General features: G+C 39.3%; 3 protein-coding genes across 5 annotated transcripts; 2 read left to right on the plus strand and 1 right to left on the minus strand.

Annotated features, from left to right (window-relative positions):
* Nucleotides 1-1,695: 1,695 nt before the first annotated feature.
* LOC135636956 (uncharacterized) lies at nucleotides 1,696-4,531 on the plus strand. Its single transcript, XM_065149204.1, has 2 exons — nucleotides 1,696-1,878; nucleotides 2,361-4,531. Exon 2 carries the CDS (start codon nucleotides 2,554-2,556, stop codon nucleotides 4,333-4,335), a length of 1,782 nt encoding a protein of 593 aa, XP_065005276.1. The 5' UTR covers nucleotides 1,696-1,878; nucleotides 2,361-2,553; the 3' UTR covers nucleotides 4,336-4,531.
* Nucleotides 4,532-7,822: 3,291 nt separating this feature from the next.
* LOC135636720 (uncharacterized) lies at nucleotides 7,823-19,459 on the plus strand. Of its 2 annotated transcripts, XM_065148659.1 has the most exons (19): nucleotides 7,862-8,083; nucleotides 8,186-8,557; nucleotides 8,964-9,074; nucleotides 9,164-9,220; nucleotides 9,315-9,391; nucleotides 9,463-9,562; nucleotides 10,875-10,948; nucleotides 11,634-11,734; nucleotides 11,967-12,070; nucleotides 12,161-12,214; nucleotides 12,303-12,358; nucleotides 12,442-12,480; nucleotides 12,779-12,920; nucleotides 13,111-13,295; nucleotides 16,525-16,592; nucleotides 16,778-16,850; nucleotides 17,052-17,113; nucleotides 17,392-18,658; nucleotides 19,019-19,459. In XM_065148659.1, exons 2-19 carry the CDS (start codon nucleotides 8,477-8,479, stop codon nucleotides 19,275-19,277), a joined length of 2,910 nt encoding a protein of 969 aa, XP_065004731.1. In that variant the 5' UTR covers nucleotides 7,862-8,083; nucleotides 8,186-8,476; the 3' UTR covers nucleotides 19,278-19,459. The 2 variants fall into 2 exon arrangements, with proteins under 2 accessions (XP_065004730.1, XP_065004731.1); XM_065148658.1 differs by having other exon boundaries at nucleotides 7,823-8,557.
* Nucleotides 19,460-19,886: 427 nt separating this feature from the next.
* LOC135585548 (uncharacterized) lies at nucleotides 19,887-22,847 on the minus strand. 2 transcript variants are annotated; one of them, XM_065148661.1, is made up of 5 exons: nucleotides 22,755-22,847; nucleotides 22,322-22,380; nucleotides 22,126-22,223; nucleotides 20,784-21,100; nucleotides 19,887-20,465 (listed from the first exon to the last, which is right to left on the minus strand). In XM_065148661.1, the coding sequence occupies exons 2-5, from the start codon at nucleotides 22,328-22,330 to the stop codon at nucleotides 20,029-20,031; spliced, it is 861 nt and encodes a 286-aa protein (XP_065004733.1). In that variant the 5' UTR covers nucleotides 22,331-22,380; nucleotides 22,755-22,847; the 3' UTR covers nucleotides 19,887-20,028. The 2 variants fall into 2 exon arrangements, with proteins under 2 accessions (XP_065004733.1, XP_065004732.1); XM_065148660.1 differs by lacking the exon at nucleotides 22,755-22,847 and adding an exon at nucleotides 22,600-22,633.
* Nucleotides 22,848-26,402: the final 3,555 nt, after the last annotated feature.

Raw genomic sequence — 26,402 nt, forward strand, 5'->3', positions numbered from 1 at the left:
CAAGAAACAACAAAGAAGACCAATGTATTGTTGCATAGGAACAATTCGTGTAAGCAACAGAAGATTATTAGATGGAAGCCACACGTACTTGAAATGATAATTCTAACTGGAATCAGCTGCTTCCACTGCGGTCGGTGGTCTCCCTCCACATGATCCATTCCTTCGGGAGGAACCTCGAATTGCCGGAAAACCTCATCATCAAGAACAGGGCTACTCAAAATTGGGTTTTTTTTGGGCCGTTCGCCTCCGTCGGCAGATGATTCTAACTGGAATAATTTGCTTCCATTGCCGGAAGATTGCATCAGCAAGAACAGGAGGGCTACCTGAAGGAACATCAAATTTGGGTTCTTTTGCCCCTTTGCCTCCCTCGGTTGATGATTCGAACTGGAATACTCTCGTTCTTCTTTCCTTTGGAAGATGGCGTCATCAAGAACAGGGCTACCATGAACTCGCCATCCCTTCTTCTTTCTAGTCTTCTGCTAGCAGGCCGAAGTCACGAAAGCGAACTCCAGCTAGGAAACGCGATCGAAATGGAAGGGTCAAGCGATGTGGAAAAGAAAGACGATGGGTGAGAGATCCCATCAAATTGCCTCGCCTGGCGGCAAAATTGGAACTGCCGCCAACATCTTGATACGCTAACAAAAGAGGCAGTCCGCTAACCTAATATTTCGTTTGCGCCATGCGACGTGGCCGAAGAGTGCAGCCCATGACATTTGTGACTCGTGTGATTAGAGACTAAAATATCATAGTTTAATTACTTAATTATAACTTTGTAAGGTTGGAATCGAATACGTGATTAGTGACCTTTCCATAACTTTTACTTAGTATAATTATTATTCGACTACTCTTTTATTCTCTCAATTTGTCTGTTGGTTTATTACCCTCTTTATTATCCATTTTTGCTACATTATAATTAATAGAATGAATCTGATACGGTCAAGCGTTATATTATTGATAATCTAACACCTACTTAAGCACATTTTTACTATATGCTTCTATATCTTGACTAGCTTAAGCAGTCTTGTATAATTCATCTCTTGACATCTTAAGCTTCGATTGAAATTTGCTTAGCAACTCAACATGTTGGACAACGATAATATGTTTTAACGATAATATTCATAATATATATAATTATTACTTTCAAATTTTATCAAAATGTATATTATAATCCATCGGCTAAACTGACGCGATTTTGATCAAGCTGACGTGTGATCAATTTCAAAATAATATGGCACCAAAGGAGAACAAATATGTGATTACTATAAGTCATTGACTAATTTAATCTCAAAAGAGCATAATTTTGCAATTGCATGGTCAAACCATGCGGGATTTATTTTGACTTATTTCACTTCCAATTAAACTATGTAATAAGCTTTGGCTAACTCGGAGACTTTCCCATGAGTGTACGTACGTTATACCACATCAAACCTAATTGTGTACATAAGATGTTAATTTATTATATATATTTATTTTATAGTTAAGAATTTTCTTGATTTCAATGACTGAATTATGAGCATAAAGCTGCCCGACATTGGACCGGGTTGGGTTACGTCAATTCGGAATCGAACCGGACCGAGCAGAGGATCCGGTTCAGGTGCTCCGTTAGTTGGTCACCTATACAAGTAATATGATGCGGAGTTTAAGGTCATTTCAGTAAACCGAGGGCCGAGAACTCGATCCTCGACCATTTTTGCCCCATTCGGGCCCCTCCCCACCCCTCCCCCTTCCCCGTCTCGCTTGTCGAGCCGGCGTTTCGAGTGCTCGTCGGCGGCCACAATCGGACGCTGGATCTTTATCGATTCGTCGTGGGACGGTTCTCTACGGGTTTTTGCCTCAAAAGTTTGCCTCGTCGGACGACCTGGAACTCCCATTCGATTGGTATGCCGGTTTCTAGGGTTTTATTTTCTTGCGTCTGTGGTTAGGGCCTCTGATTCTGGTTTCGGCTGAACGGTCCTTGTGTTCCATAATTCGCGTGTTTGGTACGATTTTGGTTTCCGGTTATAAAGCTGTAAGCTGTTCCGTATTTGATCCGAAGGCTATGCGGTTTTGTTCGAGGCTTTGATGCGCATTCCTGGATTCTGAATCAAAAACGTTTTCTTCCAGTTCCTGATAGTTCTTGTTAGTTCTATTGCGAGCTTGATTTCTCTTCCCGAGTTATATTTTCTTGGTAATTTCCTTCATCAAACCATATTTCGTATTCTAAGCTACCCGTTAGCGTAAGGATAAATAAAGACCAAACGAATTGATTGATCAAACTTTTAGTGTTTGTATTTAAGTTTTTCAGGTCAAAGTAGTTTCTTTTGTTTACCACTTCGTTCTCGTTTCTTTGATCCTCGTTATGGTACTTCCACTATCCGCAGGCCTTTCCTGTTTCCAGTCTTGGAGATTAGATGATTGCAGCTAATCGGTTCAAGTGAAGCAACATTGAGTTATGGGTTGCTTTTATGAAGAATTGAATTAGTGGCCTCCAACTACGGTTGTGGTTTTACTCTGAAGAATAGATTGCATGTTTTGCTGGATGAGAAGAAGAACATAAATAGTAGTTGCCTTGCTATGGCTGGCCTTTCTGTAGTCCATCAGGATCACAGTCTAGTCGCTACGGACCACTCCTTGGTTATTGGTCAAGAGTTTCCTGATGTGGAAACTTGCAGGAGGACGCTAAAAGATATTGCAATAGCTTTACATTTCGAGCTTCGGATTGTTAAATCTGATCGCAGTCGGTTTATAGCTAAGTGCTCAAAGGAAGGATGCCCATGGCGAGTCCATGTCGCTAAATGCCCAGGTGTGCCGACATTCTCGATCAGGACCTTACATGGCGAGCACACGTGTGAAGGAGTTCGCAACCTCCATCACCAGCAAGCCACAGTCGGCTGGGTTGCAAGATCCGTCGAGGCTCGGGTAAGAGATAATCCACAGTATAAACCAAAGGAGATATTGCAGGATATTCGCGAGCAACATGGAGTTGCTGTATCTTATATGCAAGCATGGCGAGGGAAAGAGCGTAGCCTAGCTGCCCTTCATGGCACTCTAGAGGATGGATACCGCCTTCTTCCTGCATACTGTGAGCAAATTCGAAAAAGTAATCCTGGGAGTATTGCATTAGTTTATGCTACAGGCCAAGAGAACTGCTTCCATCGTTTGTTCATTTCATACCGTGCATCGATTTATGGTTTTCTTTATGCATGTCGGCCGTTGTTGGAACTTGACAGGGCACATCTTAAAGGAAAATATCTAGGGACCTTGCTTTGTGCCTCAGCTGTTGACGCTGATGATATGTTATTCCCATTGGCATTTGCTATTGTGGATATAGAAAGTGATGATAATTGGATGTGGTTTGTAACAGAACTGCGTAAGCTATTTGGAGTCAATACAGATAAGATGCCTATGTTGACGATATTGTCCGATAGGAATCAAGGCATTGTACAAGCTGTTGAATACAATTTCCCAAATGCTTCTCATGGATTTTGCCTGCGCCATGTAAGCGAGAGCTTCCGTGATGAGTTCAAAAATTCAAAGCTAGTTAATCTCTTCTGGAACGCTGTTTATGCCCTTACGACAGCTGAATTTGAGTCCATAGTAAATGAAATGATGGAAGTTCAGGATGTCAGGCCCTGGTTCCAACGTTTTCCTCCTAGCCTTTGGGCAGTTGCATACTTCGAAGGGGTTCGTTATGGCCACTTCACATTGGGTATCACTGAAGTTCTGTATAATTGGGCGCTTGATGGCCATGAACTTCCTGTAGTGCAAATGATGGAACACATCCGCAACCAACTAACCTCTTGGTTTAATGACCGTCGCCTTATTGGTTTGTCAATGACCTCAGTCCTTGTGCCTTCTGCTGAAAAGCACATTTCAGAAGCTAATGCTGATTCACTATGTTATCAAGTTCTCCGAGCGAATAAAGTGGAATTTGAAATCGTATCAACTGAGCGAACTAATATTGTTGATATACAGTCACGGTCTTGCTCATGCCGTCGCTGGCAAATATATGGTATACCTTGTGCACACGCTGCTGCTGCACTTTTGTCTTGTGGTGAAGATGTACGGTTGTATGCTCAGGAATGCTTCAGCGTCCAGAAGTACCGTGAGGTCTATTCACAAACGATATATCCAATTCCAGATAGAAATCTTTGGAAAGTATCAACAGAGGGCATGGAAAGTGGCAGTGGCAAATCAGATATCATCATACGACCACCTAAAACTCGTCGGCCGCCTGGTCGTCCCAAAAAGAAGGTTCTTCGGATGGAGAGTTTAAAACGCCCAAAACGTGTAGTTCAGTGTGGTCGGTGTCATCTATTAGGGCATTCTCAAAAGAAATGCACATTGCAAGTCTGATAGACTGACTCATCCTGTTTTAGTCATGGTATCTTCTGTCCTGATATTTGCTGTGGAAGTAATAGCATTGTTGTATCGTAGTATAGAAGTCTCTTCCAATTGATCTTGTTGCTTTCTTTGGTCCCGTTTGTTTGATGGAAGCATATAACTTTACATTTCATGAGAAAATGTGTTGTTTCGGTTGTCATCTTTTATACATTCGATGGACCATGTACCTAGTAGCATGCTTCCTTTTGTTTCTTTGTGTTTGTTTTTCTATGCAATTCAGCGTAGACTTTGAGAAGTTTTGCTCTCCATCTGTTGTTTGCACTTGACCAAAGTGTTTTGTTAGCATAGAGCTTTGCACTTCTGTGAAAACCTTTACTGTTGCAGTTGTCTTCTGCTTGTACGTTTGACGGGTCCTGGACCTTGTCGCATGCTTCCTTTCGTTTCTTTCTATTTGTTATTCTCCAATTCTGTGTCGACTCTTAATAATACTTCAATAAGTAGGAAGGGCAAGGATGCATATCATGCTCAATGGGGATTGAAAAACTACATTGCTGGCAACTATAAATTTTACATGTTTGCTCCTTCTTAATCAGATTTTTTTTGTTATTTAAGTGGCATATCCAGCTCAAATATTCAGTTTCTTTTCCTCTTTTCTTATATTTGTGTGAAAAGATGTCATAAAAGAATGATACGTGATGCCCTAAAACAATTCCAGGTGAGCTTTTCTTCCCATGTGGACCTCATCTAGTGTAGGCAGATCTTGTAGGAATTGAAGAGTGATATGGTGATTTCTGTTGAAAGTTATGGACATTACTTTTCCAGGATATTGAGTTTAATAAAGATGGAATCTACTGCTGGTAAGGCTGTAAGTAATGATTACTGTGTTAGCAAGAGGTCATCTAATGGTTCATTTGATCAATCAGATTAGTGAGTCAGTCATATTAGATCAAACTTTCTGACATGGGCCATGGTGAGGGGTCAAGCATGACTTTTCTTCCAGTACAAAACAATGTCCTAATGAAATGGAATGCATTTTAGTAAGTAAATGAAAATATGAACTTTTACCTTGACCAACTTGATGATGCAAATGACAAATGGTGGGTTGTTTTCTTTCTTTCTCTGTTTCTGTTCTCTCAAACAATGAACAGTATGCTTTATTTGTTACTGGTTTAGCTTAGGTGAGAATGCCATCATGACATATTTCACCCCAATATTTGGTGGGTCATCTTCATCTTCCTTTGGGGGCAAAAACAAAAGGGGAGTCCCTTTCCCTTGGGCATAATTGCACATGGTGGTCCCATGCCAGTGTACTTTTGTGAAGCTAAAAGGCACCAAGCAAAGACAAAAGGGATGACAAAGGGGGAAGAGCTTGAGGGAGATGATCCTGTGTGGACCATTCAATAGAGAATTGGCAGTGTTGAATCAATACTATAGCAAAGAGAGGACATGGTGATGGCAGATAGTTGTTTTTCCATGGTTTAGATGAACTGCACCTTGGTTTGGTTGAATCCAACAGTGGTGTTTAATTTGTGCTGTGTGTGTGCATCAAGTTCTACTGTTCTAGAAATACATCAAATCATCCTTTGCAAGGACTTTAACCCAAAATTGACCTGGACTCAGTCCCTCCATGACAAGTCAAACTTCATACTGTTCAAAAGCCATGGCTTTTGATTTGTGGAATAATGTACTAACTATTAGAATGTCTTAACAAAGAAATTTACATGTGAAATAATGTATTAACTATTAAAATACCTTAGCAAAAAACAAATATATTCACACATCCAAATTGAAGGCTTTTGATTTCTCTGATCCATAAAAAAGAAAAATCATTGAGACCTCAAATATATGGCTTTTAATTTTGACAGTTAAATCATTCGGTCCAATTTGAACCCCCACATCGATTTCCACCGCAACTAAATGAGTGGATCTAAAAATGTGATGTTCCTGTGCCCCAAAACCAAATACACTAGAAATGACTCGATGCAAGAGTATTATTCTGAAAGAGTCCGGATGGATAGGTCATCTCGTCGCCATAATGTTCTGTCCCAATCAAACGTCACAGGCTGTGGTGGTGGCGACCACCGGAGGCCACGATTAAGAAGGGTTAGCTTCACAAATTAATGCAGGGCATTTGTGGAGGACCGCCTCTTTAGTGCCTTCTTATCTGGGCAGCCAAGAACATTTATGTGGATGAATCCGGACGATGTTAGTGGCGCGACTTGGCTGGCTACTTGGTGTGTGTGGATGATGACGCCACGAGCGTGCAACTTGGCACACGCGAAAAGCCCTAAATGATGTAAACTTATGGTTCGTGCAGCATATCTGCGCGGATTTTTCTTATCCAAAATTATTTTCATTTTTTACCTTTTAAATTTTAAATTCCGTAATAATGTTGAAACTCAAATACTAAGAAAGATGGAGATCAAATAATTGTGAAAAATAGTAAGTTATTTTAGTTATTTAAAATTTTCAAGATTTTTTCAGATTCAATATCGGTTATGATTATTAATAATTAACTTGATTTTGCTGGATGGATAATAAATATATGAAATATTTAAACATTTTCGACAATATATATAATTAATTTTTTTGGGAGGGATGTATAATAATAATTTCTAGAGAGGTAATTTGATGGGAAGATTTACCACACACTCATTGCTATATATAATAAATGATATGAGATCTAACACGTTAACATCATTTGTCACATCATCGTAAGCTCTGATTGGTAACTGCAACATTGACATTTTGGGTAAACCATTTTCACAAAATAACCTCTCACTAAATCCCAATCATCATCAAAGTAATATTTCATCAAAATATTTGATTATTTTAAGTTTAATACATCTCTTTCAGACATTATCAACTTAATTATAAGAAGAATATTCATAAAATTAATGATTGATTTCCTATTTTTGATGGATTCGGATCCAAATCAGGTTAGGTGCACAAAGAACTATAAATTGCTATCATATTTGGTCAGCTGCCGACTAGCCGACGGAGATTTATTTTCTACCAAATCCTTTGAAGTCAGGACTGAGGACCACAAAGCCTTTTAATTAGAAGTAAATTCGATAAATAATAATAAAAAAATTAAAGGTCAAAAAAGCCCTACAATACGCATAGAAGATCTTATGCGGACGCATGAGAGGTCGTCCGCATGGGTTGAGGTCATGGATCCACGTTTCATGTCGGACGCCGCAATTGCTCGCCAGCTGTCCTCTTCAACCCCTGACTACAATTTGGACACCTACCGTCCGTTACCTTCTTCCTTACCCGTGTGGGTCCCAGAGTAAAGCATGCGAAGAGCGGCACTCACGCGGTCACGAGGTAGGTCGGTCGAGTAGTCGCGGAGCAGGTACAAGAATCTCTCACAAAAGCAAATGCCATGAATGGTCCGCGATGTCGGACGCCGCCGCCATTTCGACCTCCCCGTTACGCGATAGGCGTTTTAAGCCATTTCGCCATTGTTACACCATCAAACCGTTATAATCAGTCCCGTTTTGATCGTTCGCGTAGCTTTGCTTCTTTCCATTCACGTATGTAAAAGAGGCACCAGCGGCATCAGATGGCGGTCTCCGACCGAGACGCCTTCGTCGTCTGGCTGGCGAATCCCAGGTGTTGGGTCTAGGGTTCCGACGCGCCTCTTCCGGGATTCGAGCGACCTTTGCTGCTTTACGCTGCGATCGAGGGGGACGAAGCCCTTCCGAGTCAAGAATTTTCCGTGATTAGGGCGTTCATTGGCGGTTGTTGTAGGGGGGTTCGTGAACGGGATTTTGGTTTCGCATATTATTTGACAGTTTTGCTTTGATAAAGGATCGGTTATTTTGATCCGAGCCGGTGCTTTTTTCTTGGGTTGTAGAAATCGGCGATTTTGCTGCAGACAAGTGTTGGCGGTGTTTGGTGATCTTGTTGAGATTGTTGGGGAATCTACAGAGTCGGATGTTGATGGCGAGCCCCGTTGCATCTGTGGCTGAGGAAAATCTGTCGATGAGGAGATTGAGGAGATCTTGATTTTGTTGGTGTTATTTGTGTGCTTGGTTTGTCACGTTTATCTGGAGATTTTGATGGTTCTGGATCTTCGGATTGGAAGGAGAAGAAAGTTCTGGTCTCTGTATCTTTGGAGGTTCTGCGGGCTTTGATTGCGGCAAGGATGGTGAGCGGGCACCTTTTCCACTGCAGGAAGAGCTCATGGCCTGCGGAGGAGTATGTCAACCGAGCCACGTTGCAGTTGGTGAGCGTATTCTGTGGTTCTCTGAATAGCTTGAGAAATTACTCGTTTTAAGATGTTTTCAGATTTGGCTTTATATCTGTCTTCCTTTTGCAATTCATCCACTTAATGAAACTTATGATGCTGGAAATGAGATTCTTATGGTCAATGACCGCCCCAAAAATCACAGTCCTGGAGCGTATACCAAGATTTACCTTGTTAAAAGACTGGATTCTTTCTAGAAATTTTGGGTTTTTTTTCATAACGTGGCTGCTGGTTTTTATTTGGATAAGACCAGTATTTTTGGTTTCACATTTAAGTGTGACGCTCAGTGTGGTTCTTGAGCAGAGGCATTGATTTGCAATCATTTTCTTTAACTAATTTCATGATGGAAGCATTGCTAACTTCTGTTTTTTTATTGTACTTATAGCTGGATTTTGATGGTGGCGCCCCACCAGATCACGCATGGAGGAGGAGGCTAAATAGCCATGCTAATAGATTGAAGGAATTCAGTGTGACTTTCATGGAGGCAATTCGAATGGTACAATGATTATTACTTTTCTTGGCGTGTGTGCTATATAATAGTGACATGGTAAACTTACTGATATATGCTATTGATATTTGAATTAGATGCGCCTTGGTGTTCGTCTTTGGTCATATGTTAGAGAAGAAGCTTCTCATGGAAGGGTAAATCGTGCTACTTTTGCGCATCTGTTGACTCTATGTATTATAAATATACTTGTTCATCTGCATATAAATTGTCTTTTCTTTTCTGTGGCAGAAAGCACCAATTGATCCTTTTACAAGGGAACAATGTAAACCTTCAGCTTCACAAGGTGTACCACTCGGAGGAATGGGGTATGTAGTTTTTAAATTACATAATCTCTTTGTTAAGCTTTCTTTTCTCATGATGTTATTTCTGTTTGCAGAAGTGGCAGCATCTCAAGAGGTTTTAGAGGGGAGTTTAAACACTGGCAAATAATTCCTGGTTCATGTGAAACATCCCCTGTCATGGCAAATCAGTTCTCTGTAAGTTTCAGATTTTATTTTGTATTAACTTCTCATTGTTTTTTTTTTTATTTTCCAAGAAAAAATTTATGCATTTTGAAATTCTAAACTGTTTTCTTAATTTTGGTTTTGCCATGTGGTCTACCACTTACCATATCAGTGCTTAATCTTTTCTTTAACTGCGTACACTGCAAACTTATGAATCACTCAATTCATTACCTTGATCTGAAAAAGAAATATAGGAAGTCGTTAAAGCAGGTTGTAGGTTAGTTGGCAGAGATTGTTATCTCTTTTAATTCATTAGTTTAAATGTGACTTAAATAAGTTAGATAGTTGTCAAAATTTTCTTTTGCTTTCTGCTGTTTAGTCCCTAGTTGTTGTCTAGAATTTTAGGTATTAAATAGTCACAAATTCTTGAATTTCTTAGTGGTTGAGGCTTTGATAATGATTAGATGGCCATCTTAATTTTGGTCTGAAGGGAGTTGTGAAGCTCACTTGAGGAACCATTTTCCATATTACAGCTTGCCCACATCTTATCCTAAACTTGAATCTATTGGGAATCAACTATATTTTTTTAATCACCACGTCTGTATCTTGTCATGGTACAATTTTTCATCATTATCCTGGGTCCATTGGTTCTCAAAGTGTTTTTCTTTTAACTGTCCAAAATATTGGTTACTAAAGCGTCTTTGGCATTATAGCTGTCTTATGAAATTGGTAATACAACTATAGGGATATTTTTTTGACAGCGGAGCTTTACCCTAAAGGTTGGTTTGTTTGTGTGCTTTTATTTTGTGGAGCTTTATGCTAAAGGTTGGTTCCTTCTATTGTTTGTGTGCTCTTATTTTGTAAGAGTTCCTACTGTTGAGCAGTAGGTGTGTTTTAACTCCATGTTGGTCTGAGTAAGTAGCATAAATTTTTGCTGTTTTTAGTTCTCAAACAATTACCTCCACTTTTTGTGTGGGTTATTCCATATAGAACTGTCTTATATTAAAGCCATTGTTTCCACTTAAACTAAGGACCTTAGATTGCTCTCTTTACTGCCCTACTGTAACTTGTTCATTCTTAACTCTCAATAATCTCAATTTCATAGACATGTAACATAAATTGTGGTACTTCATTTCAACTTGATCGGCACATTCATCTAGTAATAGAAGAAAATTGTTCTGTTGCTGATCTGTTGGCTCTTGATTTACAATTCATGTGCTCACTATATTTCTCTTACTACACTATTCTTCCAGACTTATTGTCCATGATGTTAGCTTGTAATGATTTGCAGACAAAATTTTTGATTGAAAATGAGTCACATGGGTTTCATGATTTAAACATGCAGATTTTCATATCTCGGGATGGGGGAAACAAGAAATACTCATCAGTTTTAGCCCCTGGGCAACATGAAGGACTACAGTTAGTAACTTTACTCATTTTTATGCTGGCATTATCTTCAAGTTAGTTTTGCTTAATTTATTTTCCTTTTGCCATAACACATCCTACCATTTATTAGTTTATTATTATTTTCCCAACCTTGCTTTGAAGTTTAATTTATCGGTACATCTGGTACATCACCTTGCCTATAAAAATACAGTTTATGGTGTATGGATGTGAAAATTGTTTTTTATTGTTTCAGTTTGTTGTCTGTTAAACCTCTTTGAATTTGTATTCTTTCATAATTGATTTGTTGGACATAGGATATTTGTAGTCTTCAGTTGTCTCAGAGCTAAGGTCAATAGACCCTCTTACTATGTACTATTGTGTACTTACCAAAATTACCATGTTGTATAAGCTATGAGTATAATGGATTTCTCATTTGTGACTGCATGCAGTTAAAAGGCTAGATACCAACCCAACACCTAAAATTTTTGAAATGAACACCAGATTGTGTAGCAAAATATAGTTATGCAATATTATGTACAAAAGAATGAAAATTAATAGTGTTGCAAATGTAGGCACAACAGAAAACAAACCCGTTGCTAAAGAAATAATTAAAAAGGTTTGCTTTGTGGCTGTTGATTATGCTCTTTTCTTAAGCTTTTTCATGTTGTAGCATAAGGGTAGTGGAAACTTTTTCAAGTTTTACTATGATCCTTTTCAGGAAAAAAGGTGATCTCGGCATATCCTCGTGGGACTGGAACTTGACTGGTCAACACTCCACTTATCATGCTTTGTTCCCTAGGGCATGGACCGTTTATGATGGTATAATATATGTTATGAACTTTATTTTAGGCATTTTAACTATGATTTTATCTGCTTTGGAGCAAAAGGGGATATAACATTGTGTACCACTATTTTGTCACCATTCTTTCACAGAAAACTTGATTCCATTACAAGAGATATAGCCTTATGAGTAGTAGTATTTATAAGTCATCATGTTACTCTTTGATGTCTGGTAAAAAACTTGTTTAACGTAATTGTTTCTTTCCTATAGGTGAGCCAGACCCTGATCTCAAAATTTCATGTCGCCAAATATCCCCATTTATTCCTCATGATTATCGAGAAAGCAGTCTTCCCACTGCTGTGTTTGTTTATACAGTGAGTATCATTAATATGTGTATTAATTGAAAACAATTTTTTGTTCTGTTGGTAAGAGCTATCATCTTTTATTACTACTCCTTTTTGTAGTTAGTTAACACTGGAAGAGAAAGGGCAAAGGTCAGCTTGCTGATGACATGGGCGGTAAGCGAATTTTTTTATGTACCCTTTCAACCTGCAAATATTCCTTCTATACCTTATAATTTTTTATGCAACCTTCTGTATTGGTCAGAATTCTATTGGAGGAGTATCACATCATAGTGGAGGCCACATCAATGAGCCATTTATGTGAGTTGCAAGTTTTTATAATTATTGTGCTGGAAGTCAATATGTTTTATTATTGACATAATCTTGCTCTGTTATATGTGCAGAGGAGATGATGGAGTGTCTGGGGTGCTTCTACATCACAAGCAAGTTTTCAACCTTAGAGTTCTATTTTTTGCAGTTGGTTAGCAATTTTCTTTTAGATAGCCCTTCCGGATATCCTCTCCTTTTCCTCTCGCCTGCTCTAGTCCCTTATATCCTGATAATCATTTATCACAAACTTTTGTTGATCTGACCTTGATCACATTTTTTCATACTTGGCCTGAAGTCATATCTCAAATCTTTCCAAAGATATTTAGTTGTTTTTTCTTTTTGTTGTTAATGCATAAATGTCATTTGTGCATTTATGGTGATGTATTTCTAATATACTCGGCAATACTTCAGGACTGCAAAAGATAATCCTCCTGTAACATTTGCTATTGCTGCATGCGAGACTCAAAATGTGACTGTGACAGTCTTGCCAAGTTTTGGACTTTCTGGAGAAAATTATGTTACAGCTCAGGGTATGTGGAGCACAATGGTGCAGGTGAGCTTTTGTCTTTAGCTGGCAATTTTTGATAGAGATTGTAAATTGTCATTTTTCTTTTGCTGGACCTTGTTTTTTTCTGCTTGTTTTTTAATAATGTGAGAGGTTTCTCACATGATTTAGCCGAGGAAAACTTTCTCGTTAATGCATTAAGTGATGATTGGTTGTTTATACATTGCTTGTGTTGAAGGACGGGCATTTTGAGAGAGAAAATTTTAATGCTGGCCCCAGTATGCCATCTTCTGTGGGTGAGACACTCTGTGCAGCAGTTTCAGCCACTACATGGGTTGAACCACATGGTAGGTGCACTGTTGTATTTGCTTTAGCTTGGTCATCACCAAAAGTGAAGTTTCAGAAAGGATGTACATATCATAGGTAGTGTCTGCTATCACTTCCTTTTCCTTTCATGTGTTTTGATATTTATTTCATTGAATTGATTTTTATTTTGTTCGTCACTGGAATATTATATTTATCCTCTTCCATTGCCTTAAGATTATAACATCCATTGAAGTTCAATGTAAGGAATGTCATATCATGGGGGACCTAGTAGGGTTGCATTGAGGGTAGTCATCACATGTGATCGTCCGAGGGAAATAAGCGTAGAGGCATAGGGAATGTAGTCGTTCAGAGAAGCGAACATCCAAGATTATCATTTAGAGGAATGACTAATCTTTCGCGCATGAGGCAACATATGAGTGTTGTGTACCATCGAGGGGAATTCCGAGTGCATCGTGGGGGGACTTGATCATACAAAAGTATGGTTGGGGCAGTTAGATAATTGGATTTTTCCTAAGCTCATATTTCGCTTGAGAGAGTCCAAATAAGTTGGAGGATAAGACTGAGAGAACAAACATTGCTATCAAGGACGCGAAAGAGAACAAAATCGACATGAGCTCTGCAATATGATGGTGGAGGCCATGCTTGGGAGTTGTAGTCTATCTTTCCATCGACTAAGGGGAACTACTCAAAGAACACAAAGGTGTTGAAGCAAGTGGTTGAAAGGGTAGAGAATGCAAAGACAAACTCAAAGTACTAAGACAAAGATCAGGGAACTTCGTAAGACTAATGTTGACGAGCTTCTCATCAAGATAGCCAAAAGTGGGGGACTTTGAGTCGATGCCGGAGTACTCAACCAAGGAACGAAGTAGGCAATACACGGTGCTATAACTTTTCTACTCATAGGAGTAGGCAGTGAAAATGATGGAGAAGACGGTGCCAATCCTAGAGATGACTAAAATTATTGAAGACTTGCTTTAGGTCGGAGCAAAATTTTGCTCTTTTCAGGCAAAATTTCTTGCATCCCAGAAGTTCGATGGCAATGAGGTGAATTACAATAACAAACTCAACGCAAGGAGTGTAAATACTTTGGGTGCTTTAGAAGTGTTAGCAAAAACCTAACAAAAGCTAGTAACCTGCTTGATACATGAAGTACAATCCTTGAGGAGGCGCGCAAAGTCAAGTAACCTTTGCCTTCTCAACTCTTAAGAAAATATACGAAACCGAGTACCTCAGTTCTTTTATTTATCTAGTAGAAGAGCTTTGCACATGTTCAAAAACCCTTCGAAGAGACTTAGTAGAAGACAATAGTTGTTAAATCCTTACAAATGGTGATCGGTTCTATCGAGAGTATATTGTCCGTTTAATTTCCTAACAGAATATTAATCGAAAGTGAAAGTGATGCGAACCTACTTAGAGGCGACAACTAAGTAGAAGAGGAATCGATGGACAAGTTTTGTAAAGTAAAGACCTCAAAAACTTCAAAATCTACGAGATGATGCTCGTTAAAGCTCCAACATGCATCCACCCAGTTCAGTGACTGTTTGAGAGACTGATGCACAACAGAGAACGTTTTTTCCTTCATTTGAGGAATCCACAAAAACCAACAAAGATCAACATAACATGATCAACCCCATACCAGAATTAGAGTCACTGGCAAGTTGAAGTAGCGTTGGCGGATCAAAGTTTAACTGCTTAACAACAGTGGTGGAGAGTAGTTGGAAGCTGAGAGAGAGGCGTTACAGCTAAAGCAGAAGCTTGAAGATTTAGCAACAGCAAGGAGATATAGCATCTTGAAAAGCTTTAACGAAGACATAGAAAAAATAAGTGGGGGAGAATGCCATAAACAAATCTATACAAAGGGTGTTTGATGTAATGCCTGTGTATGCCCCTGTCTTTCGGTTTTGTTCATGCTTTGTACAGCATGTAAAGAGCTTACAGTAGGCTTGATAGCCCCATTTTGGTTGGCTTTTGTGGTCGTTTTAGTCCTGTAAAAGCAAGTTGTGTGCAGTCGTCGCATGGAAGCAAAACTATCCAAAAAACAAGCCATCTAGGTAGCCATTTTGAGGGGTTTTTTAGCTCTGCAGAGTGGTGTGCAATGTCGGCCAGTACAACACTCTGGAGCTATCCGGATGTCACATGGCTGGATGGGCCTTTCGGGTATCGTCTAGGGCTGGTTTGTTGCCTAGTTCTATAGCAATATCATGTGGGCACTTGTGGGGACTTTTGGCCACGACGGACCATCTTGGATCCTTTGTTGCGTGACCATTCAGAGCTTGCGAAGTCTATGTTTGTAATTTGTATTGTTTATCAAGTGTTTGCTGAAATGTCTGTTTGTGGGATCTCAAGTTAAATGTTTTCTCTAAGCCGTCTTCTCTTTTGCAGGTCCTTATGGGACCATAGGAGGTTTCGGAGAGGTTGATCTTTTGCTGACAGACATGCAAGGGTTTTGTATGACTTAGGCGAAACTAGCAACTAGTCGAACTAGCACACTAGTCAATACTGATGTATTGACATGTGGTACACTGATACATGCCAATGTTTCGAAGACGAAGAAGGAGAAGAGGAAGGCATAGGGGAAGGAATTAGAGGAAGAGGAAGGAAGAAGAAAAAGGAATAAGAAGAAGAGGCGGCAATGAAAGAAGAGGAGGAAGCAAAAGGAATAAAAGAAGCGGTGGAGAAGAGAAGGAAGCCTACCAGGGAGGTAGGTGTTGGCGAACAATAGGGACGATGGCAACAGTTCATGCCCCCCAGCAGGAAGAAGGCTCGCAAGCCCTAATTGAAGTTTTAAGTTTTTATTTTTAAAAAAATATTCTATTGAATTGGATCGGACTGCCCAAAACATATTAGACTGCTAGGTAACGTTTATTTCGTATTGGCCCCGGCAAAACGAAGAACCCTAGTTCGTTGTACTTTTTATTGCACAATCTCCTTAATTAGACACCATCTTTTCACTGACGCCTAAGTCAATCCAATCTAGAGTTTTATAAATTACCAATTAAATATTATATTGATTTTCAAGGATGTATCTGGGTTGTTAAAACATCCCCAAGTTCATCATTTCTAGGAGTAGCCCACCGCTATGTTTAATGGAAGTTTAACTTGGCAGACACAATTCTAGCTTTTAAAACAAGGTAGCAACCATCTGAAACTCCTTGACTGGAAGAACTTATGTGCATGGTCCTTATTTTCTTGTTATCAAATTGTTTCTATTAACTGCTATCTATGCATATCATTCAAAAACACTGCCAGTCTTTGATTCTTTGGTTTTGAATCAGCTTGTCTGAGGTCTAGTGAGTTTTATTTATGCACTTGTTTTTTCTTGCAGGAGATATACAAAATTTTATGGTACTTCTGAAAGATCAGCTCTTAATTTGGTGCATGATGCATTAAAGAGTATGTACATGACAATTACTGAGATATTTTAATTACTAGAAATTTCATATTACATTCGGCAACAAGTTGCTGCTGCATGTTTTTGCTAGAATGTACCTGTGTTTTATATCACTATACTTCATTTGGCCAAGTATATCTTCTGGTTTAGTAAGTTCACTGTGATAACCTTTTCCGTGACTTAACAGAGTACAAGTGGTGGGAAGAAGAGATTGAAAAATGGCAAAATCCAATACTTAAAGATGAAAAGCTTCCTGAATGGTAATATTTATATCTTTAGATCAAGAATAGCATAATATGTGAAAATCCAATACATGACTAACAGAACACAAGTATAGCATAATTCTTGTAACATACGTTATAGAACCTACTGGCTTCAATCATCCCATTCTTTGTTTCTTACACATGTAATGATTTTCGTTGTAAACCACATCTTGTTGACATCTTGATTAACATTTTCAGGTACAAGTTCACACTTTTTAATGAGCTCTATTTTCTAGTTGCTGGGGGAACAGTTTGGACAGGTATTCTTTGTTTGTTTTCGTTCTTTTGTTTCTTAGCCACCATATTAAATTCATTTAATAGAGAATATTTCAGCTTTGTTTGTTCTCTATGAGTTAGAGGTTTGGTGGTTGTAGTATATGTAAAAGCAAGCATTTGTCGATCACAAAAAAATGCATACATGATTTCATAGTGTTCCATGTTGATGCTTGGAAACTGAACATGTTGGTTAGGTATAAAACTTTAAAAGGTTGCCATGCATGGTCAAGGCAGTTATACCCTGGTAATTTTATCAATGCAGATGGTGAAGCTCCTAAATTTGAGGAGAAATTGAGCTCTGGTTCCAGTCACCATAAATCTGTGAAAAGTAAAGATCAGAAACCTGTTTCAAAAGATAGACACATTAATATGGTTGCGGAGCAGACTTTAACAGACAGCAACTTGAGCAATGAGAAAACTTTATCACGAACTACTTCAGTACCAGATTTGGCAGATGGTGACAGCATGCGTGGCTGTGAATATAAAGAGTCTGGTTATGTCATGCATCAGCAGGATGACCCTGAAAATGTCGGAAGATTTTTGTACTTGGAAGGAGTGGAGTACATTATGTGGTGTACATATGATGTACACTTCTATGCATCTTTTGCTCTCCTCGATCTCTTTCCGAAAATAGAGTTGACTATTCAACGTGATTTTGCTAGGGCTGTCTTGCATGAGGACAGAAGGAAAGTCAAATTTCTGGCTGATGGGAGCTGGGGAATTCGTAAAGTCAAAGGTGCAGTTCCCCATGATTTAGGAACACATGACCCATGGAATGAGATGAATGCCTACAACATACATGACACCAGTAAATGGAAGGATCTCAACCCAAAGTTTGTGCTCCAGGTGTACAGGGATTTTGCTGCGACCGGTGACATGTCCTTTGGGCGGGATGTCTGGCCTGCAGTTTGTGCTGCTATGGATTATATGGAACAGTTTGATCGTGATGGTGATGGACTCGTTGAGAATGATGGATTCCCTGATCAGACATATGATGCATGGACAGTTCATGGTATCAGTGCTTACTGTGGATGTCTATGGCTCGCTGCACTCCAAGCTGCAGCAGCAATGGCACAGCGTCTTGGAGACTGTGCTTATGTTGAAAAATTTAAGATCAAATTTTTGAAAGCCAAACCGGTATTTGAATCTAAGCTGTGGAATGGGTCTTATTTCAATTATGACAGTGGAAGCAGTAGCAACAGCCGATCCATACAGGCTGATCAACTTGCAGGGCAGTGGTACACTGCTTCTTCAGGGTTGCCCCCACTGTTTGACGAGATTAAAACTAGAAATACTCTTCAGAAAATATTTGAATTTAATGTGATGAAGGTGAGAGGAGGGCGCATGGGGGCGGTCAATGGGATGAACCCAAATGGAAAGGTCGATGAATGTTGCATGCAATCGCGTGAAATATGGACTGGTGTCACATACAGTTTGGCAGCTACCATGCTTCTTCATGGAATGGAGCATCAAGCTTTTGCTACCGCTGAGGGGATTTTCATCACAGGTTGGTCAGAAGAAGGATTCGGGTAAGTCCCCTGTATCAATCTTTTTTGTGGTATCCTCTCCAGTATTTAATTCTCACAGTAGGCATATGTGCTTGTTTTGAGTAATGTAAAATCAGAAATTATGGGATGTCTACCAATAAGCACAAACCTAGTAATAAGTTTATACCCGCAGCCATTGTAATTAGATGGATTCAAATACCGTATCCAGCTTGCAAGAAGTGTCCTTTTTATATATATCCAAGCATTTTACGTAAATGTGTCTCTTTCAGCACTGATTCCATCATTATTATTATATATTTGCTTAATTTGTTATCCTCTTAAATACTAGTGGTATATGTCTATCGATGCAGCCGAGTGTTCATAGATTTTGTGGTCATGCAGGTACTGGTTCCAAACTCCAGAAGGATGGACAACAGATGGGCACTACCGGTCATTGATCTACATGCGACCGCTAGCCATCTGGGCAATGCAGTGGGCTTTGTCCCCTCCAAAGGCAATTCTTGAGGCCCCAAAGATAAATATGATGGACAGGGTACTGATATCAGCCCTCAACATGAGAATGGTTCACGACACCGGTGTCCGGAAAATCGCACCAAAAAATAGTTGTTTTGGTAATACCGTTTGTCACTGTGATTGTTGATTGGACATAAGGCAGGCAGGCAGGTTGCATAACTTACCTTGTTCTTGTTCATAAAGGGTAGTAGTTTTTTACAACTTTTCCTGAACCCAAGCAATGGGTTGGGAATTGCTTCTTGGATGGTAATAAAATTTGTAATTTAGGGATGTAGTGCAATATTTTTAGAGTTCAGCTTTTTTTTTCAACCCCTCAATCAGTGTCCCAAATGCACTACCGTTAATTTTTGTATTCAATTTATGTCTTTCAAAGTTGATCCAGATAGATAGATGTTTCACGGTCTCTGTTTTGCTTATTTCTGCTGTGACCTGCCTTTTTCGGATTCTGGGCTTCCGATGTATTCTTGTAGCTGTTGAATAAGCAATTGACGAATCGCAGTGTTGTATCTACTAAGATGCAGACACAGTTTGACTAGCAAATAAGTTTCCAAAGGCAGTGCGTCCTCTAAAATTATGGCGTTGACAGTATTCCCACTAATCCTTACAAAAGAAAATGTCTTGGAACAGAAGTGTAGCTCGAGAACGCAACTGAAATGGATGTCATAGAACAGAAGCAGTTATTAAGATCGTGCGAGATAGCAAAAGTCTTGGCATTGGAAAGCCACCCCGAAAGCAATGACATGCAATGACTCTTCTATAACTAAGCAAAAGAAACACGTCATAATCGGAGTCATCATTGCAATGAGTTAGTTCCATTTGGAAGTGTCTTGAAGCGATTAACAGTGACTTTGAAAGAATGGTGAAGTCGGTCTTCAATCCTATCCTCGCTGCATTGGCGCATTTACCAGTCCATGTCTTTCCATAACCCTCCTCGCCGCCAGGGCAGCAGCCTCGCTTGCACGAAGTGTCCCAGTTGCCATGATCGCAGTAAATTCCCTTGCGATCTCTTCCTGGACCATGTTGCGAGCCTCGCCCAGGGGATCGCCTGCCACCAGAGAATTCTCCTCCCCTCTTGCTGAAGCTGGTTGAACAGCAGGTGGAACCACATTTCCGTTGTCAGGAACCTTAGCTGGTGAAATCCCAGAATTGACATCTTTGCCGGTGGCTTGTACAGAGGCATCCGTCGTGGTTGGGCTTGAAGTAACAGCACTAGGTGCAGCAGGCATCACAGCGACAGCAGCAGCAGGAGCGAACTGAGGGGCTTGAGGTACAGTGCCCGACTTCAAAGTTGTTTCTAGTTGCTGAATCATAGGAACTGCAAACAAGCACAATTGTCATTGGTCTCTGAATTTACCCAATATCACTTGTTAAGTGATCTTTCTAAAGCCGCTTATAATCTTGAAATTGAGATATGACACAATGGATTTGGTGATCTACAATTATCAAATCATCACCCTGGTCTTATCTTTCCATATCAAGTATAGTTTTATCGTAACTGTTTTCTTTGTGTTATAGATCCATTAGCAACTTCTAGGACTTTCGAATATGGTAAAAGAATGAGAAGATTTTAAAGTTCTCAAGGGCATAATAGATCGAAGATACAAAAAAAGGAAGTAAAGATGAGATATCTCACGGATCAATGCTCCCATTGGGCTGCTCATGACTTCATTGGGTAACCGGAGGATGTAGTCTGGGATTGTGGTGTCCACAAGGAACTGTGCTACCTCATTGCTAAAGTTGTTGCAATTGTGACTGAGAAGGCTGTAGGTGGCACCCGTATATCGTGGACTGATCTCCTGCAGGTACTCCTCGAAGACTTCCTCAGGTACATGTGTCACCCCCAGATCCACAATCCGGACTGGATTTCCATAGGGGGTCTTTCCGGCCGGATCGTGTTGAATGCCTCCTGAGAAGTAGTATTCCTTTCCGTAGACTACGAGACCAGTGTGCCTGTTGTAGGACACATTGCAGAAAGACTACTTGAGAGGGAAGGAAATGAAAATCAAGTCCGTTGGACCAAAAAGACCAAGATACCTTTCATTAAAATTCAATATACATCCCAGTCTTTTATGACCACTGCGCCCCTCTTTAGTTCACTTAGATGATGTTAACAAATGAATAGCGACCGACAGTAGCTAGAACTATTAGATTACTTCCTCTTTCCTTCTTTTCTCAGACTGAGATCCAAATATCTTAAATCATCATAGGATTGAAACCGCAAAACAAATTATGATAATATTCAAGCTTGTCCTCAAGAAGGGAAGCCTTGATCCCGTACTAGGGTTGCTTCTTAGACTCTGGGGACCAAGATGGGGTTACGGCAGCAGCCACATATATTGACCATCCTCAAACCATGAATCAGTGGGGACCTTCTGCGCAGGACATCTCTTATCAAGTAACATTCTAACCAAAATCAACCCAGAAGCTAATGCCTTATTCTTCTTAAATTACAGATGAAATGTGAGAGAACTCAGGAAGAATAGCACAAGCACCACCTTAAGCTATAGATGTCACTCAATCCAACCTAATTAGCATAGTCTGTACATTGATAGTTGTTTTGGCCCAATAAGTTATATAATCATATAGACCAAGAGCCTTACATCAATCGAATGAGGTACTTCTCTGAAAAATTAATATATCTTTTACAAGTACTGCTAATCAGCTAGAAACTTACAGCAACATACATTAGTTATATTCGTGTGAACTGTTTCCATCTAAGACACAAACTAATACAGTCCACTAAGTCATGCATGAGCTATGTGCAGCTCAATAAACACTCTGCGATTTTAGTTGGCATAACAAGCATGCTGCTAATCACTCTTAACAACTGCAATTATCGTTCTTAAGGCTTCAGAGCTGTCGGTCATTTTCGTTGGCATGTAATGTAATTCAATTTCCAGCAACAAGCAAAACAAAAATTGATGTTTATATCCAAACTGAGATCCAACAAACACAAGTCAGAGAAAGAATCTTACCAAACAGCTTCAATGGCCTTTCCCAAAAATGTCGCCGAAAGCTGCCTAGCAAGTCCTTGGCTAAGATCGTACACATGTAACTTGACCTTAAACCCATCCTGCCGCAAAAAAGCAACGAACTTTAAAAGATAGATCAAGAGTAGCACTACTTCCCTCTAATAGGAGGAATTGACGAGAGCCTGCAACAAACCCTTACCCCCGCCATATTCCTAAAATCCCAGGGTATATGCTGTACAGCTTCAAATTCAACCAAATCTGAAAGAATCAGAAGGAAGAGAACCAAATCGTCATCATCTATTCTTCGATTTATGAACCTCTAACAATATTATTAAACCCTAGAATTATAACCAGATTAAGGAAGCCAAAAAAGATGCACCAAATACTCCGACTTTACTCGATGTCAGGAAGCAAGACAACCGAAACAGCAGCACAAATCCGACGAAAAATTAGTACAGAAGAAAGAAAATGTCGCACATAATACGAGGAACCACATAAAATTTCTCCTTTGATTCAGTATAACTTTGAACAAGATATGCACTGATAAGCGTCGTCGAAGAAATCAACCAATCAAAGAGGAAAGAGGATCGTTCAAACGAAAAGGAAAAGAAGAAAGGGAAGGAACAGAATACCTGCGCGAAAGGAGGAGACGCAACAAAGAGAATAGGGATGCAATGGGACGAGCGGGCCTTTTTAAAGGGCCCGTTTCCCCTCGGCTCGCGTTGGGAAACCGTATTTGGACGGTCCCGGAAAGGATTCGTTGCAGGAAAGATCCCGTGAGAGGCGTTCGGATGATGGGCCCGAAATTAAACTTTACATGACGTGGCAAGCTCTTAACCCATTTGCAAGAATTCTTTATGCGAGATATTGTATCGAGAGGCGGTGGCCCATAGCGCGCGGTTGTAGGAGCTTCCAGAAACCCTCCGACTCGGTCCGGGAAACGTGGCGGGACAGCCAAGGGAGGCAGCGTAGAGAAGCTTCTGGAGACCACTGGGTCGGTGGACCGGGTCAGACCCAGTCAACTCACTTGGGCCGGACAAGAATAGGCAAAAGAGGACCGTCCATCAGATGCTGGCGCGAATCTCCAGAGAGGATGGTGCAACGCGGCCGGTGGACTGTGCTGCTGCTCACAGCGAAGAAACAATCACAGAAGCCCTGATGAGACCGGTCAAACTTGAACTGCACTGCTCTCTCTTCTATAAATTTCTTTAAGAACATAAAAACTTATTTAAAATATTTTTTGGTTGTTATAAAAACTATTTTAACAGAGGAATATGTTTTTGGTATAAGACAATATTATTTCATGTGCAACACTTTTGGCCTATATAAGTAGAGTCCTAATTCATTCGATTTGATGATTAATATTTTTCTTCCCTTTAATTTCTTTCCTCCAAATATATATTTAATTAAATATTCTGATCAATTTCATAGGAGGAATATAATTTTGCCTTAAATGATGATTCTAAGCTTTATCTTGTTTTTATATCCAATAATTAAAGGTGAAATCTTGAGAGTTTTTTCTTAGGAGACTAATAAAAAAATAATATAATTATAATTAATTATGTTAAGTTATATTTTGATTGGTTGATGTGGATGTTTATTCACAACTAATGTTTGTTTTTTAGTTTGTCTTAAGATAACATGGGATTGGATTTTAAAAAAAAATTGATAAGGATATTTAGTCAGTAACTAAAAGTTTATAAGTTTTTTAAATATTTTTTATCTTTATGTACCTCGTAAGAGTGGATATATTTAAAACAAATCATTGCTTATGAGCCTACGGAATTATATCAATAATGATTAAATATTGACTTATCGTAATGACGCTCGAAGAAAAATCATGAGCTATTGTCTCTCGTAAAGTGTATTGATAAAATATTTAATCATGATTAAAAGTAGATAAGTCAATGGTTTATAAATCCCCGATCACTTTTATTCTCTTTTTTTGATATCAAGTTTATTATAAACGAGATTATAATGTAGGATGATTTATGATCATTGGATTTGAGACGATGATTAATACCGCACACACCGTTTAGAAGAGGATGAACGGAGTAAGAGTTTATTAAGTCAGCTTGCCATTGGTATGATGTGATTCATATTGTGGGAGCCCTTTAAGAGCCTCGAAGATACACCACCGGGATGGTCATCAACTTTTAGAGAGAGAGATTCGGAGAGAGTGTTCAAACGTTGGCCGTATGCTTCCCCATATTCTGCGGGAATATGATTGAAAACCGTGAAGGTTGGAAGCGGGCAATAGCAACACAGCTTTCTCTCAGAAAACCAGTAGAAGAAAGCTGAAGAACCAGTTCCAGCACCATGCATGCATGATTCCTTCCAAGATAAAGAAAACTAGCATCTGATGCAGGGAGGGAGTGTCAAGACTTGCAAGTACAAGTTGTTGGTGTCTCCGATGCCGAAGCACATCGGATTGGATTTCAGAGGAAGAAAAGCCAAAACTTGTGGTGCCTGATAGATTCGTAAAACCATCAATTCCATCTGACCCCACCTGCTGCATCGAACCCAAGATCATGAGCATCCATCCCCTTGTGTCTGCCGAAAGCTGGAGAGAGAACCAAAGACTGCAGAGGCCACACATCAATTATGAAGGCTGCATCCTATTCCAATGATATCAAAAGCTACTTTTGCTCATCAAGATGCTTCTTTGTTCTCTTCTGATGTCCGATGGCCATGGTGGGAATGAGAACATGATATTATTACATTTCAAATACAAAGCTTCGTCGGTGTTCATTCGCACGTCCAAAGATCACAAGCACGCAGGCTGAGATGGGAGGTGTACGAAGCTAATGGAGGTCTGTTTTCATCTTATTTATCTTGGCTTGTTCCTACCAAGCCAACTCAAAGCTGACGGGAGTTGGATCCTTCTGCCAATGAATACTGTTCTATCTGGTGGACTGGCCAACACCTTGTTTGAAAAAGATGTGAACTTTTCAGCTGTTTTTAGTGTCGGTGTCCATACTCCATACCACGCTCACAGCTTACAGATTTTATTTACTGTATGTGATGTATCTGACTGAGTTCGCTGAAAATGGAGAAAGTAGAAGACAGCCTGTTGATCACTAACTCTCACTTTAGAAGAAGGGTGGAACCATCTGCCATCATCACAACAACTATGGTGAGCGAGGAGGGCATTTTAGATGATCAATAGAGGAGACAGTGACAATCTCTTAACAATAAAATAAGAAACACGAGAGAAGTAAAGAAAAGCTATTTTTTAATTAAAAATATATTAATTAAATGATATGTATAATACTAAAATATGAGATTTATCACTTATACAATAAATAATATACTAACCAACTCGAATATCCCGAAGATATAAAAAAAATTATATTTTTAAAATTTGAAAAAAATAGATGTTTTACTATAATGAGTATAATAACATAAAAAATTGATTAAAAAGAATAAATTATAAATTTTTAATCAAATTAAATAACTCTATTAAGATAAAAATACCATAACCCTATTTATATTTTTATCTTTACTTTTTTTTACCATATTTAATCCAATTAAAATCGTTACCATTGATTTGAAATTAGAATCATAGATTTAAAATTATAACTATCGTTTCTGCTTTTTTAACCCATTCGATTTCGATTCGAACCAAATCATAATCAGAGCTATTACTAGTTATATATGGTAAGAACACATCACAAGCATTCTTAGCGTTCGAGAAAATAAAATAGAAATTGGGGGTGAATCGGCGGGGGAATCCAGCTGTGAGATGGGGCCCTGTGGCCGGACCTGTAGCATCGCAGAGGCCCCACGCGCGGTACGAAGGGCAGCGCCCGCGGAGACCGAGGAGACGGACGACGGGACTCGCGCCGCGATTTATCGATGTCTAGAAATTTATTTTCCTTATATCGCAGCCAAAAAAAAAGGAGCCATGTATTGCGGAGAGAATTTTTGGCGGGAAGCTCATTCCGCTGCTCCTGAAATGGGCGGGAGTTTCCACTTGAATTTTATTTTATTTTTTGGTTTTATATTTATTTTTTCTTTTTCAAAAATAAAATTTCTGATCACTATCCGATCAATTTAGGGTTTTTAACGTAATTATATTTATCCTTATATAAAGTTTGAAAATCGAATATTAATGCATAAAAATTATAAGCTGGAAAAAAATAAACACCCATTTAAATGTTGCCCTCTTGAATATTTCTTTCACTGACATTGATAAAAAGAACTCAAGTAAAATGCTGCTTATGTTGCAATTTAGGTCATATATAATATAAAATATAGTTAATATTTTATCTAATGTA

Source organism: Musa acuminata, chromosome BXJ3-4 (assembly GCF_036884655.1).
Source record: "Musa acuminata AAA Group cultivar baxijiao chromosome BXJ3-4, Cavendish_Baxijiao_AAA, whole genome shotgun sequence".
NCBI lineage: Eukaryota > Viridiplantae > Streptophyta > Magnoliopsida > Zingiberales > Musaceae > Musa > Musa acuminata.

Excerpts from the sequence above, each read along its gene's own strand:
- LOC135636956 (XM_065149204.1), top strand. The coding sequence starts at position 2,554 with ATGGCTGGCCTTTCTGTAGTCCATCAGGATCACAGTCTAGTCGCTACG.
- LOC135636720 (XM_065148658.1), top strand. The coding sequence starts at position 8,477 with ATGGTGAGCGGGCACCTTTTCCACTGCAGGAAGAGCTCATGGCCTGCG. Across the intron at positions 9,563-10,874 it reads TCATGGCAAATCAGTTCTCT|ATTTTCATATCTCGGGATGG; the intron begins GTAAGTTTCAGA and ends TTAAACATGCAG. Across the intron at positions 12,481-12,778 it reads GGGGTGCTTCTACATCACAA|GACTGCAAAAGATAATCCTC; the intron begins GCAAGTTTTCAA and ends GCAATACTTCAG.
- LOC135585548 (XM_065148660.1), bottom strand. Across the intron at positions 21,101-22,125 it reads AAGGCCATTGAAGCTGTTTG|GCACACTGGTCTCGTAGTCT; the intron begins GTAAGATTCTTT and ends GTCCTACAACAG. Across the intron at positions 20,466-20,783 it reads CCCAATGGGAGCATTGATCC|TTCCTATGATTCAGCAACTA; the intron begins GTGAGATATCTC and ends GCTTGTTTGCAG.